Source organism: Carex rostrata, chromosome 19, assembly GCF_964058835.1.
Source record: "Carex rostrata chromosome 19, lpCarRost1.2, whole genome shotgun sequence".
Classification (NCBI taxonomy): Eukaryota; Viridiplantae; Streptophyta; class Magnoliopsida; order Poales; family Cyperaceae; genus Carex; species Carex rostrata.
In genome coordinates, this window is record NC_135936.1 from 2,956,991 (window position 1) to 2,976,680 (window position 19,690).

General features: G+C 33.6%; 2 protein-coding genes across 2 annotated transcripts; one reads left to right on the plus strand and one right to left on the minus strand.

Moving 5' to 3' along the window:
- Positions 1-1,556: 1,556 nt before the first annotated feature.
- On the minus strand, positions 1,557-2,162 carry LOC144571851 (Ribosomal protein S30 family protein). Its single transcript, XM_078321236.1, has 2 exons — positions 2,025-2,162; positions 1,557-1,920 (listed from the first exon to the last, which is right to left on the minus strand). Exons 1-2 carry the CDS (start codon positions 2,026-2,028, stop codon positions 1,736-1,738), a joined length of 189 nt encoding a protein of 62 aa, XP_078177362.1. The 5' UTR covers positions 2,029-2,162; the 3' UTR covers positions 1,557-1,735.
- A 9,579-nt stretch (positions 2,163-11,741) lies between these two features.
- On the plus strand, positions 11,742-14,546 carry LOC144571742 (Protein phosphatase 2C family protein). Its single transcript, XM_078321113.1, has 5 exons — positions 11,742-11,984; positions 12,727-13,068; positions 13,449-13,566; positions 13,894-14,117; positions 14,218-14,546. The coding sequence occupies exons 1-5, from the start codon at positions 11,808-11,810 to the stop codon at positions 14,392-14,394; spliced, it is 1,038 nt and encodes a 345-aa protein (XP_078177239.1). The 5' UTR covers positions 11,742-11,807; the 3' UTR covers positions 14,395-14,546.
- The last annotated feature ends 5,144 nt before the right edge of the window (positions 14,547-19,690 follow it).

The following is a 19,690-nucleotide window of genomic DNA, read 5'->3' on the forward strand; positions in this document are numbered from 1 at the left end:
TTAGCTTAAATTTTGGGAGAAAAGGGTTGGATGTCAATTAACCCTCGTATCTGGCCGAAGGCCGTTGGTTGTTGTCAGTTCTTGCGTAAACCTATCAGATTGCCAAAGTATTTCATTCGGTGGCCATTATGCAAGTTATTATGCAAAAGTCAGGTTACAAAATATTTCAGTCGGTGGCCTGTATCCAAGTCAGGTTAAGTAATACTCTCAGAGGATCCAAGTTAATTGATTTACATACTTCAGAATGCGACCGCAGAGGAGGAAAGTTCCACCAGCAAAGTCACATAGGCAGATTTCTTTACATTACTCTCCTAAGAATCTAAGATTCATATTGCTGTTAGTACACTTGGATCATCAAAAATAGTCGCTATTCAAAATAGTGTGGCACTGTGGCCCTTGAGAATAGCATTCAATTTTAACACGCTATCTCAAATAGGTCGCGAACAACACTAGAAGAATATTTGCTAATTCGAATAAACACTTTTTCTATTCCTAGTAATGGCTTAAATAGTATAGGTTAGAGTTTGTACTCTCCAGAATGTATTTTTTTTAATAATCTTAAAGGTACAATTCAAACAATAATTTTACCAACTCAACAATGATTTGTGCTCCAATATCCACCACATCATTTTCTCCACTTTCTCAATTCGATCGGAAGCACTCAACATGACTTTTTATTAAAATGTGATTGGAGACATTTTATATTTGTTTAGATAGATATAATAGCACTATTTTGAATGGTTCAAAATTTACTGAAAACAATGATTTTGTATTAAAAAAATAGTACAAAACTTCAAAAAATATATATAAAATTTGGTCTCCATGGACATTTTCATTTGAAGATTTTGAGTTTAGATTGGCTGTTCAAACTTTGAAACAGAAATAAAGGATTTCAAACCAAGTGCATTTCAACCCTACTCTTTTTATTAGTCTGGACAGCACCACACTTACACTATTTTTACACTAATACGAAAATCACTATTTTTTCTCTAGTCTTAGCTACTTCTTGAAAGCCTTTATTTCCAAACAAGTTGAGGGTAGGCTAGAAATAAAACCCAACCGGAATAAGCAACATAGGGGCTTTCCAGGAAGTCACCCATCCTAGTACTGCTCCTGCCCAATTCGTGGGAGTTTCATTTCCACAAGAAGGCTGTTTTTTTTTACCGCTGGTTTGCCAAGCATACAATGAACCCTCCTCTTTTTTCCTGGCTTGAGACAGGGTTCTATGCAGGCATAGTTTCTCTAGACTCAAACTACTAAATCAGTAATTCCAATTGCAATTGTTCTGCTCTTGCACTAATCCGTGCACGTATTGGAACCATAAATTCAGATTTTACAGTTCATATAACTTGTATGCATTATCCAGATTAAAAAAAAATCCAATCCACCGAATATTAGAAGCAATCCCATGACAACTGACAAATCCATGTTACTAAGTACCAACAAAATATTTTCTGAAAAAACAAATCCAATCACCAATACCGTGACAGAAATATGATAATAATGGCATAATTTCAGCTTCTCATCCTCATATTCCTTCAAACAACAACAAGGTCTGCTGTGCAACAAAATCAAAACTGTATTCCAACAACACTAGGTTCAAAGCATAGCTACAGAGGACATATTATAAATACCATCCAAAACAACTACACCTTAAGAATCCCAAAACATCACTATTTCAAAATAAAAATTCAATTAAAAACTAACTCATTGCAGAAAATTGAAGACCTCAGATCTATTTCTCAGATGAGTTGGGGCCTCTCTTCTTGCCAAATCCGACAACAGCCGTGACAAATCGGCGGTTGTATTGGATCCTCTTGTGGGCGCGGCCTCTTGGCTGCTTCTTCTTATCTTGCTTAGCCACTTTCGGCGTCTGGCCTCTCACCTTCCCGGCGCGAGCGAGCGATCCGTGCACCTTACCTGAAAAATAATCAAACGAAATAGAAAAATATATCAGCAACAGAGGAGGATGTCGACATACAAGAGAAAAATAAGGGATTAGATGGAGGAAAGTAATTGATTACCCATGATTGTGTTCTCTTCTTCGACGACGAAACTCTTCCAGGTTTTGATGGAGAAGCGGCAGCCTGAACAGAGAGCGAAACCCTAGTGAATTTATACTTATGCACTATATATAGGCTAGAAGGCAGCATTGATTTTGGGCCTTTACATGTTTTTATTATTTTCAGAAGGGGTGGTCCATTTGAAAAAGGAACGTATTGGGGCTCTAATAGAAATAGTACAATTCCCGCACGACATTATGGGCTGTAAGCCTGTTATTGTTGCTGAGCTGTTTAATAATTTTTACCCGACCTGATCTATTCAACGCGGACCAGTAGATCATAAAGGTCTGAGGTCTCCAGCATTCTTTTTGTTTATTATTATTTTATCGAATAGGGAATACCGAGGTCAGGCGCCCACTGGGCACTGGGCAACTACCGACCTCCTGATTTAGATCCGTATCCTCCCAGGTACCTGATTCGAACAAATTGAAACGGACGGTTCAGATTTATTTCCAGCCGGTGCCTATTCGGGATAGCACAGGGGGATAACATCAATTGTGATTTGAGATTCGTGCCTAAGTTAAAAGAACGATCCTGAACTGTCCGTTTCAATTGTTATCAGTCAGTCAGATAATCTGAGAGGACGTGAATTCGATTGGATTGCCACGAAGCAAGAGTGCGTATCCTCTGAGATATCTCATATTTTGCGTGACCGATGTGTCCGCTTCCTATTCGGGGAAACAGCAGGGAATAGTATTATTTGAGCTTCGAGATTCGTGCAGAACGTATTTGAACAGTTGAGATTTTCCAAAAAGTCACGCAAAATATGAGATATCTCAGAGGATGTGAATTCACGAAGCAATGTAGAAAGGTAGGTAGTCTATCGGTCCAATTATCCAATTTGTAAAAAAAAAAAGAATCAACTGAAACTGATGAACATGCTGGAGTGCGTATTCTCTGAGATATCTCATATTTTGTGTGACCGACATGTCCAGTACCTATTCGGGGATAGCGCAGGGGCAGTATTATTTGAGCTCTTGGATTCGTGCAGAACATATTTGAACGGTTGGGATATTCCACAAATCACGCAAAATATGGGATATCTCAGAGGATGCAAATGCAACATGCTGCTGTTTTGGCAAGTTGGATTAGCCATTGAGGCACAGCATTTCTCCACAGAATCCGTTAAAAGAATTATTTTTAGTCTTGTAGACTTGTTCTGATCAAATATTTTATATTTATTCACTCTTAATTATTTACTTATAGATCAAATTTTATATTTTCAAAATTATTTTACTGTTTTTTTTAGAAAGATAGAATATCACTTAATTTAACAATTCTGAATCACCCATTTAAATCCTGGATCATCCGGTAATTTTCTATCTGTGCAAAAAATAATAAACAAATAAAACTTGATTTTCAAGTATATTTTCATATAGAGATTATGTTAACAACTCGAATCGATTATTTAAACTTTAAAAATTGAAATATGAATTCATAATACAGATTTATCTGTAATATACGTATTATCATAGCCTCGCTCAAAAAATAATATTTGAAGATTGCAAAAATAATGGAGCTTTGATCAATAATTTAGATCCTACCAAGCTTGAACCGTACTAACTAATTTATCGATTAATTGATTGTTCATATACCGAGTGACGGATAAATTAAAGTCAGAATCGAATTAGGTATTTGACGTTATATTACTATATTAGGCGCTCGTAAAGGTAAGGTCATGGACAAAGTAATAATGTAAATTATGTAATGTCACTGTCATGAACTAACTATTTTTGTATTTGGCAAAAAGAAAGACAGAGAACTAACTGTTATTCCAATGCTAATGTCATGAACTCTTACTTTCCCATTTGTGATGTCATTGTCACTTCAAGTAACCGTCCCAAAATCCATGTTGCGAAAAATTAGAATAATTACAGTAGTAGTAGTTAGTTTTTAAAACATTTTCTTGGAAGCAACTAGTTGAAAGAAAATGTTCATTTCTTAACTTATTGCGACGTAATATTGCATACATGATACGGGATGGGCTACGCTATTCCATGGAGTAAAATGAGTTAGTGTTCTACACTGTCATATTTTTATTTTGAAAATCCAAACGACCGATCCGAACCATTAGATGTGATCTCCATATTGAAATGTGCTTGGAGACCAAATTTTACATTTTTTGAAATTTTTTTACTATTTATTAAGCATTTTTGAAAATTGCTGATCCGATGGTTCAGAAAATTTTACTGTTTTTTACTGTTTACAGCAAAACAGAAAATTTGAAAAATGCTTAATAAATAGTAAAAAAATTCCAAAAAAATGTAAAATCTGGTCTCCAACCACATTTCAATATAGAGATCACATCTAACGGTTCGGATCGATCGTTTGAATTTTCCAAATGAAAATACGGCGTGGAGTACAAACGCGTTTTACTCCATGGAATAGCGTAGCCCATCCTACATGATACATGGAAATATCACGGTAGACATTGGAGGTATAATATACAATTTTGGGTTTATGTTATGCTTTTGATCGACCCAATTTTTTTTTTCCTTTTGTGGGTCACTATTATTGATTTGTCTCCAAATAAATGGTCAAAGTATAAAAAAAAAATACTATATCTATATATAAAAAGATACTTCATGTATTGGTTGACACAAAAAAAATATTAGAAACAAGAATAGGCATCCAATACTCATATTTTTTTTTTTCAGTTTAAAAGAATTTTCTAACTGGTCCCACATACAAAACGGAGTTTACTTGTTGTTATATAAAGAAAAAAAAAACAAATGCATAACATATAACCTATCAAATACAAATTTAGCATCAAAGATATCCGACTAAATTACACAAATGATCTCTAAATTATCACTCATTTATCATTTCAATTTTTTAAAATTTCAAAAGTAATATTTTAAAATTTTACAATTTTTTTTGTTCCCTACCATTATTGGTCAAAATTCGAAAAATTATATATGTAGATCCATATTAACATCAAATACAACACTAATATTTATGGCGAGATTATTAAAATAATATTTTTAATTAATTTATGACGACATTGACGCCAATGAATGTTAATAATATTGATTAATTCATGGTATCTCTTACACATGGCTCTACGATAATATTTATTACTAATTTCAATGAATGTTAATAATAGATATTAAATTAAAACAAATTACAGATAAAAATAATATTTTTTAAAACCTTAAGGATCGATATGATAAATTATTGATACTTTATGTAAAATACATGAAAAATTAAGAAAAATAATGTTTTAAGTATAGATGTAGCGTATAGGATCAGCATCTGCTGCTTTTCTCAAAGAAAAAGCAGGAACCTGCTATCCTTTTTACTCTCTATCTCTCACTTTAAAGAGAAGGAGAGAGAAAAGGAGGAGAGAGATAGAGAGAACATCATAGAATAGCAGAGATTTGAAGAGCAGCTGATCTCATTCCGTAGTGCATATGCCTCAATAAAGAACCGAGGGTTAAATTATAGGATTACACATATCACATATGTATAGACGTCCTCTTATCTCCTCTAAAGAAAAATAAAATCTCATAACTTTAAGGTCTTCTAAAAAGATCTAAAAAAAATCCCTCGTATCTGATCGCTTACCGTGGGTTTACAAAATAAAATGAGAACTTTGGTCGGTTTGATATGGTTTTAACAACTGAAGGGGACAAGTTTAGCTCGCAACCAAATGGCAATTTGGCCCTACTATTTGCGTCATCAAGTGACTTCTCAGTTTTTAAAATTTGTCAGCTTGTATTATGTTTTTTCCTACCTTTTTGATGTAATATAGCGCTTTAAAAAACTTTTCGTATTCTATGACCAACTTGTTACCACTTACCAGCCCAAGTAGGTTTCTGCAGTTCAACGATAAGCATTAAGTAGGATTTAACTATGACCAACTTGTGACAAAACAACTTTCTTACATTCCCCCTGCAAAACTACAAAACTTGAAAATATTTTACACATCCATTCACTTGCTCTGGAAAAAAAGTAAAAAAATGAATACCGAGATCCCCGCCGAAAAGAAAAATAAAAAAAACTTTGGAGAACTGCCACATTTTATATTTTAAAATATTACAAGGAAGAAATAAACAAAGATTTAAAAATACATTTCTTTCCTAATTAGATTAAACAACTCACAAACTATCTCTGAAATCTGAACTGACAATTGGTACTCCGAATTGAATCCAGAGGTAGGCAGATTCAAATTTAGAGGTAGGCAAGACCTATCGAAGAACCTAGTCAAAAGAAAAAAAAATTCCAGGGGTAGACAGCTGCCTACCCCTGTGCCACTGTGGCTCCGCCACTGCCCATAAGTAGTGGAGAAAAATAAAGAAGAGAGAAAGATAGGACTACATTAAACATCAGCTAGGAATCTATGCTAGGTTTTATTCGGTCAACACAACGTGCCAACGGTTTTGTTCAAAGAATTTTGAACAAAATTTTATTTAAAGTTGGATCTAAATCATCTTATTTGTATCAAAATTCATTCACAAAAATAATTTAAATTACATGACCGTTTAAATTTATCAAGTTCTAAATCAGTTGCATAAATCTCAATATAAATCGGACAATTTAGATTCCCTTATGAATAAATTTTGTCTCGAGTTCTTTAAACAAAATTCAATTCTAAATTTATACTCTCTCTGAAATCACTTTCCAAATTCGACAATCCAATTTATAATTGTAAAGTTGGTTTATTCTACTTTTCCTTAATTTTTTTTTTTTAGAAAGGACCCCCGTAGGCAATACTACTTAATAATATCGCTCAAACAATATCAAGTGCTCATCATTCTTACAATTTATTTCTAATTTCAATTTGTAAGATTTAATTAATGTTCTAACACATTTTATTTTTACATTGTTGTTATAGAAAATTGGTAATCGACCTTAATGTTGTAGTGGCAATTTTAGTCAAATTACAACATAAGCACACTTGCTAAATTAACAATTGTGTCATATAAACCTTAAAAAAAAAAAACAATTGTGTCATATATACAACGTAACATAGCTTTTAAATTGTGTAAGCATATTTTAAAAAGGCTTGGCAGCCAAATGCCAAAATCTTCACTTAGGTTATATAAATTTGTGTATTCCATTATATAATGAGGAGGTTCCAATACTTCATACATTTTATATCTCGTTATACCTCATATTTTATATTTTCGTTTTCAAAGTTCAAATTGTTGATCCAAATCGCTCAACATGATATTTATACTAAAATATGCATCGGAATAAAATTTTATGATTTTTTGGAACTTTTTTACTATTTTTAGATAAGTACAAATTAAATGACTGTTTTTGAACCGTTAAAAAAACAATGATTTTATACCCATCTTAAAAAATAGTTAAAAAATTCCAAAAATTATAAAATTTCATCCCCAGCCATATTTTAGTATGGATATCATGTTGAATGGTTCCGATTGACAATTTAATCTTTGAAAACGAAGATATAAAATCTGAGGTATGATGAGGCATAAAAGGCATGAGACATTGGAACCCTCCTCTTGTATAATATAACGAAATAAAAACTATTTTATGGTCAGCTGTAGAACAGGTACTTTAACCATCGTGAAAAAAGAAGAGGTGCTTATTGAGAGAGAGAAGATGGAAATAAAATAAGGCAAAGGCTTCTATGGACATAAGGACATATTTGTAAAATGAACATATTTTTATTTTCAAAGTTCAAACAGTAAGAGCTAGAAGAAAGGTGTCTCTTGATCAGGTGTTTTTGTACTTTATTTATGACGAATATCAACACACAAAAAAGACCGTCGACTGATGAAATATACGAAAAATAACTCCAAGAAGATTTTATAAGTAGTTTGTTAAGAATCGATTTTTGATTTACTGACAATAAAATATTTTTTAAGTGAAAGATTGCATGTTTAAAATTTAATTAAAAAATTCGATATAAATATTTAAAGTTGAAGATTTTGGTCATCTCTTTATCTTAACATAGTAGCTAGAAGATAAGCATCAATTTTACATAAAAGATGAAGATTTCATCTTCAGAATTTCAAAAACAAAAAAGTAAGTTGTGATTATTTTTTTTGAGTAAAGGTTGAAGATCAAGTCACCAAACTATTTAATACCTTTATTATTATAGTAAATAAATTTTTTCATCCGAGTTTCGAACTTATGACCTTTTATATAGAGATCATGTGTCTTTGCCACTAGAAGTAAATTGTGATTATTACTTGGGGTGTCTATTGATCATTGAAATGTAAACAGCAGTGGCCATCTGATTGGAACAAAAGATTAGATATCTTTTTGCAGTGTTCCTTTGCACGACATGACTAAATTAGGTCCAAATCATTGTATTTTGAATAAAAAGTTGACAATGAGATTTATTTCTTTTTAATTTAAGTACCCATCCTCAAATTATTATTCTGGAATTATTTTTCTGAACTTATTTGTTTTAAATGGAATTATTGGAGGTGGTGCTTAATGTGCTAAATTTTTTTTTTTCTATTTGAACACGTAGTGCACGATTAATTGTAAACTACACTTAATGAAACATTAATAAAATTGGAAGCAATGGTTGTATATCGCATGATTTTATACTAAGCTTAGCTATGGCGCCTAAAAGTTTGGATTTTTGAGATCAATACGTAGCGATCTTTGTACAATAATTTTGTGAATGAAGTATTAAATTGTTATTTTATTTTATTTTATTTATTTATTATTTTTTGTGGGGGTTGGTTCTAAAGAGAGAGAGCAAATCTCAATTCTCACATATGTATCTCCCTTTCCAAGCATTTGATATCAAAACCCCGTTTTCTTTGCTTGTAATATGTTTGAACACTTATAATATTTACTTCTTTATAGATGTCCTCGTATGTATTTCATTATTTCCCTTAAAGTCAATTGGAAAAAGCGATTTTTTTTTTTTTTTTTTTGGGTCGTGTTTTGGCCTCTCTCGACTTTTGATATTTATTTTAGACATATAAAAATTAGACAATATTTCTAGGAACAAAAGACCTAAAACAAAGTATATTTTGACTCGTAATTTAGACACCATATAATATTTGTTGGAAGCAAATGCGAAAAGGCATATTTAAATTTCTATCGTTATCATAATAATAAAATTAGAATTAAATAAACACTTCTGTCACATAAACGGAGGAAATCAACGGAGTTAGAGGAATAATAATTGCATATATAAGAGTATTTAGTCACCTTTATAACTTTAAATTTTATTATATTTATTAAAATTTAATTTAATTTTTTAAACAAATTTATATGATTCAGCACTCCTTATAAAATATTAAATTTGTTTATATAATTCAGCACTCCTTATGTGAAAAATTTAAATTCAAATTTCACCAAATATATACTGTGTATTTTAGTTTCAACCACCAATCAAAATTTTCTGAGGCACATCCCTTCTATTTAATTTTTGAAAAGACACTGAAAAATTTCCTGAAATTACGAGGGGCTCTCTGGAAGAAACCTAGGATAACGACAATTGCGTGGCCGCACCTGCTCCTGGTTTCATTGGTCCCTCTCAAAACGGTGAGGGACCCAAAACAAAGCAAATAAAAACAAAAAAAAAATAGTTGAGTATGTCATATGATTAACTAATAAATAGTGACACCATTAAAAAATCCGAGTGCTCTGACCCACACATGCAGATATTCAACTCGGGTCGACTTCAGGTTCAATTAATTAAATATGCGCATCACTTTCAGATTTCTGGTACTTAGATATAAAATTAGCACCGGAAACTCTGGTAATAGCTTCGTCATATCAAACTAGTTTATAGAACCATCTATTAACACATTAAATTATTTGCCAACTAGCCTGTTCACATTTTTTTATTAAGCCCCTGACATTAATTAGATTTCGTAAATTACAAATACAGTAACTAGCCGTCATTATTTTGTATGAGATAATTATCACTTCTAATCTTTCCATATTAATTACAAATTGCACACATTTATTTGATAAAAGAACTGACATACTAAAATCAATTGTTTTTAAGTTTAATTGATAGATAATATAAATTTTATAAAAAATATATATTACTGATTTTACAAAAGGATGTTAGTTTTCCGAAATTTCTTTAGAAAATAATTAAATTTACTTAGTGTGTATTATCTGTGAATGTACTCCAATCTTATTTATAAATCTTATAGAATTTGTGGTATTTTCTTTTATTTTTATTATCAATACAATATATTTACTGAAGGTGCTTTTTTTAATTTAAAAAGAGGTAATGGTGCTGTAATCTTAGTTTCGGATACCAAAGGGTCCACGTAACAACAATGTATAGATTTTTTAGTATCAATATATTTCTTAGTGGAAATTTTATATTAACCCTAAAAAAAAAATTATTGAATACTAGCTCATTGGATGAACGATGCTGCCTAGTTTAGCGTCAATACCATTTACACATCAGAAGATAAATTTTGTCGAGAAAGATGTCAATTGAGAATCCAAAATTCTCAACAACAACAATAATAATTATGGTGACAAAAAAAAGATCTGCTATAGTCTATGTGGACCTCCTATTCCAATCAATGTTTTAAATTGTTTGTGATTGTAGAAAAAAATCTTGAAATCTATCTAAAATCATTCAATTCAAATTGTATGGTCCATAACCATGACAACAATCTAATTCTTTGTATTTTAACAGAATAACAACGACACAATGAAAGTCCGGAGCTTCCAACAACAAAAAGGAAAAACAAATGAGAATTAAAAAATAGCCAATTACCGACATACCGATAAAAAAATTAAAAATATCCAATATCTCCATCTTAACATTAATTTTGACATCAAAACAAGCCACTATTTCTATCATCCCCTTCTTTCCATTTAGCCTTTAAGAACCTTTTATCAAATATAAATAGACCAAATACCCTTCTCTTTACTAAAGACAATTATTTGACATGAACACCTTTGTGATTCCAAACTTTAATATCGAAAAAATAAATAATTATCAGTATTTTTTATACTCCAAGCAATTATCTTCTAAGTTTGCTGATGTGTCCTGGTTATGCCGACAACATTGCAAATGGACTTTCAAATAATATGCCCTCGTTAATTTGAGGGTCTCCATGTATTATTTTTTTCTTATGGTGTGTTATAAGAAAATAACTTGCTTTAATCATTTGATTATAAAAGTTGGCCCAAGGAATAGACTTGGTGCAACTCTTTTATTAAATCGACAAAAAGACAAACTGGTCAATTAATAAAAGCTACAAAGGCTACGAGATCATGACTTGGAAATTCATATATAAATATTTTGTAGATATTAAAATTTTGAAAACTTAGATATCTATTTTTCTCTCAAAAAATAATAAATAAATGTTGTAAAGGCTCATCATAAATAAAATGATATATTTTGATGAAAAACATGTAGTGACAAGATATTGATCATTTTGAAAAATTCCGATGAGTATAATAATAATTGATCCTTCAAAAAATTGCTGAGTTTCATCCGAAGAAAAATCGTCTTGAACTCGTCTATTATTTTTAATTTTTATTAAGCCACGTATAAATTATGTACAATTTTAACAAATATAAATTATATATGAATTTGAAGTTTTATAAACAATTTATATTTATGAGAACGACATTGTACAATTAAAAAGAATATAGACGAACAGTCAACAAAATCATTCTTTAGAAATAAAAAAAATAAAAAAATAAAGATGGTGGATGTTTACTTTTGAAGATTTTATATACAGCAATAATCACTCAGAAATTAGAGCAAAATAAACCGGTACTGGCCTACTGGGACAAAAAAAGAACCCAACCTCTTTCTCTCAAATGGGGAACTGCGCCTCAGCAGAGTATTTGGAGAAACAAGAAATCGACGAAAATGTGGTATACATGGTCGACGAAGAAGCTCCGATTTCAGAGAAAGATGGGACGAGAAAAATCGCTTCACTCTTCTCTCAAAGGGGGAAGAAAGGTCCCAATCAAGATACAGCGATTCTCTGTCAGGTACATATAATTGGTTTTAGTCTTGATTTACGCTCATCGGGATCGAATAGGTTATTCAATTTCCATGTTTTTAAGTTAAATTGGGTGACCAGTAGGTTTTAATTGTGTAGAACAGTGAACTGCTCTTTCTATATCAAAACTTTTGGGGGCGATTAGTCGGATCAGTTAACTTCAGAGGGGAGGTTAGATGGGGAGAACTTGGTTCAAATTATCACGGCTGCAATCAAAGTTACTGAGTATTATTTTCTAGTGCAACAGAGAATTACAAACTATTCTGTTTTTCTATTTTAGGGAACTATTTTAGTTCTCCCTGCTTTGGTATTTTATTTTGTTTCTTTTTGTTTGCCCTGCGAATTTTGACTGTTGATTCAGTCTGTAATTTTTTTTTCAGTAGATTCAAGGATGCATTGATTATTCTCAAAATCAATTTAACTAACTATTTTCAAAAATAAAAAGCCGCCGTACACCTGCCAAATTTTACCTGTGCACTTATTTCGAAAGGAGGAAAAAGATTGTACGGGCAGGTCAAATGAAGGTTTGTAGAATATGAAAGTGGACATCTTCTCTGGAACATTTAGGAGCATGGTTGTACCAGTGGATAGTTTAACCAGACAATCTTGTTAGATGCATGTTTTTGTAACAAAAATGGTGTGTTTCATACTAACACTGTAGGTATAAGAAGGGAAAAAAAAGCAAAGTGGATGAAATTGGAATTAACAATTTTGATGTTTTCTCTGTGAAGGGATTTGGAAAGGAGAACGGAATCTTCTGTGGTGTGTTTGACGGGCATGGTCGTATGGGACATGTGATTAGCCGTCTCGTGAGAGACTACCTTCCTTTCTCGATACTTAGCCAGAGAAACAACTCTTTCCTCTCCAGGGACGAGTCGAACTTTAGCGATGAGAATAGTGATTGTTGTGTTGGTCTTGAAGCACATGACACACGTTGTTCAAATTTAGCAATGTTTGAGGATTGGAAACAGGCATGCATTAATGCAATGAAGGCTGTGGATTGTGAGCTCAGGTTCAAGCCAGGATTAGATTCCTCTTTCAGTGGCACCACAGCTGTTTACATTATTAAGCAGGTACATAAAAAGTTATTACTTGTCCCTACAAAGTGAGAGTTATTACTTGCCCCATGCAAAATATGACACCATCTGTTTTAAATTTGTTGAAGAAGTATTCAAACTATCCTATCTCCCTTTTTATGTAGAGAGAAGATGTAAAAAGAGAATAATTTTGTAATGTTTCCAACTGATGTACTATGTCTCTGCAATATTCTCTAATTTGTTGGGAGTATGCATGATTTTTTTCTTTTTTTACACATGCCTGCAATTGCCCCTTCCATGCCAAAAGAAGCACGATACCTGCACTGTTCCACAATTTTTCGTTAATATATATTAGTTTATTCTCTATTCAATGTTATTCATGCTCTTGTTGGTTTCTCTTGCATTTTATTAATTAGGGGAAGGACTTAATAATAGCAAATCTTGGGGACTCAAGAGCAATTTTGGCTAGCATTTCAGAAGACGGTTGTTTACAAGCCAAACAGCTAACTACTGACTTCAAACCCAATATTCCTCGTGCGTCTCTCTCTCTCTCTTTCTATTTTTTATATATTATCCTCTCATAATGGTGCAACCATCATATGTGGTATATTTTTTAGTTTTGCAAGTTAAAAAATTTGAATTTTATGCCAGGACTGAACATGAGTTTAAACATTAACATAGAAGATAAAGAATGAAAGAATGAAAAAGGATGACCTATGAGTAAAGGAATCAATCTATTAAACATGAACTTAAGCATCAAACCTAACATTTATAGTACCATTCCTTCAGAAAAAAAAAAAAAAAACAGAAGAAAACATGAACACAAATATTAACATTAAATTTTCTTATTGTTGTGTGCAGAGGAGGCAGAGAGAATCAAAAAACACCACGGTCGGGTGTTCTCCCTAAGAGACGAACCTAGTGTGGCACGTGTATGGCTGCCAGACGAAAATTACCCCGGCCTAGCCATGAGTCGTTCCCTTGGAGATTTCCAATTAAAGCACCATGGCGTCATCTGCACCCCTCAGGTTGTTTACCATCGGATCACTGACCGAGACCTGTTCATTGTTCTGGCCTCTGATGGGGTAAGTGCATGTGCAAAGAGAAAACCTGTATTATTTTCTTAGGCAATTTGTTACAAGGGCAAAGTGTGATATGTTTTTTCCTTCTTACTCTATTTGATAGGTATGGGATGTGCTCCGCAATGAACAAGTAGTCTCCACTGTATACAACACGAAAAACAAACTGGAGGCTTCCAGGGCCATAGTAGAGGAGGCCGTGCATGCATGGAAGTCGAAGTATCCTTCTTCTAAGATAGACGACTGTACAGCTGCATGCCTTTTCTTAAATGACAATAAGTAATTTAACGGGGAGAAACATGGTCCCACATCAGTTGCGAAATAAGATTTGACCTAGCTTTGACAAAGACTCTTGTGCCTAGTATTAAGAATTTTGCTGTGGCTTTTTGCTTGTCTGCCCTTGCATAAGTTCTGAATGTTCAATACCCTTAGAAATCTGGTCTTTGTAGTTCCAGATTTTGGATATTACCGAATTTTATTGCAGGAGGCAGGAATTGTATTGGTTTTACTTTGATCTAGGAATTCGGTCTGTGTTTAGTTGAGTTCCTAGCTTAACTGAGGCTGTACATGAAGTATTTTATTTTCTTTTTCCCGAAATTTCATTGGGAAAAATCACCAAGGTTACAACTATCGGCTGGTTAGAAAAGTGGCAATGGCATTGGCTGGGTGTAATATCGGTGAATGGTTTATAGGCACCGCAACAATGACAAATTTCTTTGGAGCAACTTTTGTATATCATCTGCATGGTTTGCTGTATTGTTGGGCTTTTCCACCCCTACATTATGTCTATATTGTAAATTTTTTGTCATGGCTGTACATAGTAAAGCGCATTTGGTGTAAAAGATTTAAATCCAGAACTCAAACTCTCTTGTGTACATGAAGATTTTTAGTTCTCTGAGCGAGTAAATTAGTGTGCGTTTTAGACATGACTACTTAATTACTAGTATATGCAAAGATTAATCGATTCAAACGGTATTGGTATCATTATTCCATCTATATGAAATCGGTACAAGTATAACACCAAAATGGTATCATTATTCCATCTCTAAAGCAGAAAAAAAGTTACCGAGTGTTCTCTCTTAAATAAGGTACGGTAACTTTAGCGGGTTTCAGCTGTCGAGTCACGCTGAAATCTAAGCAGTCTGATGAAATAAATGGTTCGACGGATGAGACTGATCCAAGCAGAAATGCAAAGGCAGTGAGGTTTTGAAAACTAGCCGTAACGCTTGGCTGACGTCAGAGAGTAAGATCAGCAAATCGCCGGCGTCAGCACTCAGCAGCAAACAGTAATGCCTTCGATGAGATCAAGAACGCAAACGCATAATCCTTTTTTTTCTCTCGGTTTTTTATTTTTTGGATGCGGTGGAGATTCTGAATTAATAAGGCTTTCCGAAGCGTTTACATCGGTAATAAACACTTCTCCAAGAAAGAAGCAATAAATTGGAAGAAGCTGACCAGGGACAAATCAAGCAAACGAAGTGAATGGGAAGGTGGTTCATTAATGTTTATAAAGACAAAACATTGTTTGCATGACCATCAATAGGTACTTATAAGCTGCCCAAGGGATAGTGTAGAGCTTTTGCAATGGCTCACCCCACACCGTGTGCCTTACAGAACTTACAGAAATTGCAGCATAGTCACAATTATCTTTGCCACTTACACGATTAGGACATTAATAATTAGTCATCATGTGAAACTAGTAGTGTCTCCGTATGACAAAAGAATATGGTAATTGCAATCTTAATACAACATTTTAATTAAAGGTCTTTGCAGCACTCTAGTAGTGTCTACATATGGCAAAGGAAGAGACTAGATGCAACCCTAATACAACACTTCAATTGAAAATCTTTGTAGCACTCTAGTAGTATCTCCAGATGACAAGATAGATAACAAGATAAGATGGTAGTTGTAACCCTAATACAACATTTCAATTGAAGGTCTTTACAGCACACTAGTAGTGTCCCCAATTGGCAAGAAAAGAGTGTGGTTGCAACCCTAATATAACACTCCAATTGAAGGTGTTTGCAGCACTCTAGTAGTGTCCCCAGATGACAATAGAAGATGGTGGTTGCAACCCTAATATAACATTCCAATTGAAGGCGTTTGCAGCACTCTACTAGTGTCTCCATATGGCAATAGAAGATGGTAGCTGCAACCCTAATACAACACTTCAATTAAATGTCTTAGTAACACTCTAGTTGTGCCTCCAGATGGCAACGTAAGAGGGTAGTTGTAACCCTAATACAACACTCCAATTAAAGATTTTTACAGCACACTAGTAGTGTGCCCATATTGCAAGAGGAGAGGGTGGTTGCAATCCTAATATAACTCTCCAATTCAATGTGTTTCCAAAACTCTAGTAGTTCCTCCATATGACAAGAGAAAATGGTAGTTGCAATCCTAATACAATACTCCAATTTAAGGTCTTTGCAACACACTAGTAGTGTGTTCTCGTAGGGTGCATAAAGTTTGCATTGTTAGGTGGGAGTTGCTGTTGGCTTTGGAGCCCTCGTCTTATTCGTTTAACTAGATTTGCAAAACATACATAAATTGCATTTTACAGTTTTCCTTCTTGAGACAATGTGCAAGTTCATGACAACTGAAGGTTCAATAAATACACATCAAGGATGAATTAATGAACTGCAATACAATATCAAGGTAGTAGTCATGAAGCACAGGACATTGGATAGCAAAAACATTAACTCAAGATTAAAGATAATTAATCTGTAAAATTGATAAAATAAGCTTGAGATTGACCTAAGTGAGGCCTACCGTTCCAACGGAATAAATAAATCCTCAGTAAAGTCTGTGACGCATAAAATCAAACTTAGCGTCGCATAATGCTAAACAATCCAGAGGATTATCGTTGGCAGAACTGTTGCAACGGTCATGGACTGTTGTCAACAGTATCCACTGTTACAACAGTCAGCACCAATTACTTCTTTTTTATTAGCTCTCTATAAATAGAAGCTATACCAAGATTTGGGATATCACTCTAGCCGCCCCCAACTTTAATATTTCGTATTTAAAGATCTAGAGAAAGCCGCTGTTGCTTGTGCACTTGAATTTCAATACTCACAATCAATTCAACAACTCCTAGAGTAATCCTGCATGATCAAATCAATAACTACTTCGAGCCTTGTGCTCACCTAGCAATCCTTGAATCCTCGCAAATCGGATTGTCTTTCTTTGAGCCTTTAGTGCTCGTGTTTGGGCCGTGTGACTTCCCAGAAGATTGTAAGGGCTCACTAGTTCCACTTTGTAATCCTTTCTCATTGGGTAAAGAAAGACGTGCCATCTCGAAGGTCACGGGCCCCGGAGACGTAGGTGTTAGTGCTGAACTCCGTAAACAACTCTCGTGTCAAGTATCTCTAAACTCTACTATTTACTTTATTTATTTTATAAATTTTAGTTTAGGACAAAGTTATTCTAGTTTCTGCCAAGAATAACTTATAGACACGCTATAACTTGATTACTTAGACAAAAATCTAAAAAGACCCTATTCATCTCCCCTCTAAGTGCCTTTGGGACCAACAGTTGCAAGTGAGTAAAATGTTTCAGGGTTCAATGTTCTCATCTTTTGGGATTTGGGGAGAGACATTGAACTTGAGACATTTCCTTTTCCTTTCGTTATTCCTTATGGTCCTCCCTCGACTGACCTACATTTCATCATCAGTCTGTCAAGAGCATATTGTTTGATTGTGGGGACGTTTATCACTCGACGGGCGCAAGCCCCCGTCGTTAATTACATCAGCGGACTCTCCTAAGTCTTATGCTAAATACCTCAAGGCATCCCATGATTTATGCTTATTTTGATGTAAATTGAATAATAGGGCTAAAAATGGGGGTCATCTATGATTTTGTCATATTTGGTTGACTTTGTTTGAGTTTGGTTGAATTTTATTAAACCTGATTGACTTTGGTCAAATCTAATTGACTTTAGATATATATGTGTGTGCAGATGATATGATGCATATTTGTATTTTTTAAAACATGAAATATATGTCAAATATATTAATTTATCATTTATGCTTTAAAAATGTTCTTGAATATTATATTTTTATATTTTTAATTTATTATAAGTCAAGAAGAGGGGGTAGTTTGGTCATTTCAGGACTTGGCTGATATTTAGTCATGCTTTATTTTGATCTAGAAGTGTAAACGATTTAATTTGAGTTCATTTGGAACTGATTTTAATCAATTTGGACTTACAACGAATAAGTTATGACCAAATGACTTGGAAATGTTTTTCTATGAAGTTTTTATACTCCCAGGGATCTATTTGTAATTTCTGGGACTTGGAAATGTAATTTGGACTTTTAACAAGGTCTGGAGTGCAATTTGGGCTTCTAGGGGGCCTGTTTGAGGATATTTTAAGTCGATAGGGGCCTTTTTATAAATTTTCAGAGACTGCGCTGCGAATTTCTTGATGTTAGAGGATTTATTTTGTAAAAGGCCTTATTTAATTCCTTTTCTAGGCTTTGACATTAGTGTTTGGGCTTTGAAATTTGGAGTTTGGGTTTTAGAATTTGTACTGGGCCTTGGATTTTAATCATTGAGCTTTTGAGATTCGGGCAAAGGATTTTAATTTATTTTTATCGACTGATAGATCTAAATTATATACATGTTCGATCTAGTTTTTTTATCACAAAAAGACACCAAATATCTTATATTTTTCATACAAAAAGGATAAAATACACAGAATCAAATTACTGCGTTTGTTTGATTTCAATTTGCAAAAAATGAAGAAAAATGAGCAAAATGCGGACACACTGACCATTGATGCGGCCACACTCATCACTTAGACCCTAAACCCTAAACCCTAATCCTAATACAACACTCCAATTGAATGTGTTTGCAACACCCCAGTAGTGTCTCCATGTGGAAAGAGAAGAGGGTTATTACCGCTCTAATATAACTCTCTAATTGAAGGTCATTGCAACACTCTAGTAGTGTCTCCAAATGGCAATGGAAGTAGGTAGTTCCCTAATACAACTCTCTAATTGAAGGTCTTTGCAGCACTTTAGTACTGTCTCCAAATGGCATGGGAAGAGATAGCTAAAACCCTAATATAACACTGAAATTGATGGTCTTTGCAGCACTCAAGTAATGTCTGCGTATAGCAAAAGAAGATGGTGGTCACAACCCCAATGCAACACTCCAATTGAGGATCTTTGCATAACACTAGTAATGTCTCCAGATGGCAAGGGAAGATGGTAGTTGCATCCCTAATATAACTCTCCAATTGAAGGTCTTTGCAACCCTATAGTAGTGTCTCAAAATGACAAGGGGAGAGAGTAGTTAAAACCCTAATACAACACTCCAATTAAAGGTGTTTGTATCATTTTAGTAGTGTCTCTAGATGGCAACAGAAGACAGTAATTGTAACCCTAATACAACACTCGAATTGAATGTATTTAGAACACATTAGTAGTGTCCCTAGATTGCATGAGAAGAGGATGGTGCAACCCTAATACAACACTCCAATTGAAAGTATTTGTAGCACTCTAGTATTTCCTCCATATGGCAAGAGAATGAGGTAGTTGCAACCCTAATACAACACTCCAGTCGAAGGTCTT

Coding starts and splice junctions, on each gene's coding strand:
- LOC144571742 (XM_078321113.1), top strand. CDS start 11,808: ATGGGGAACTGCGCCTCAGCAGAGTATTTGGAGAAACAAGAAATCGAC. Junction 11,985..12,726: donor ATACAGCGATTCTCTGTCAG/GTACATATAATT, acceptor TTCTCTGTGAAG/GGATTTGGAAAGGAGAACGG. Junction 13,069..13,448: donor CTGTTTACATTATTAAGCAG/GTACATAAAAAG, acceptor TTTATTAATTAG/GGGAAGGACTTAATAATAGC.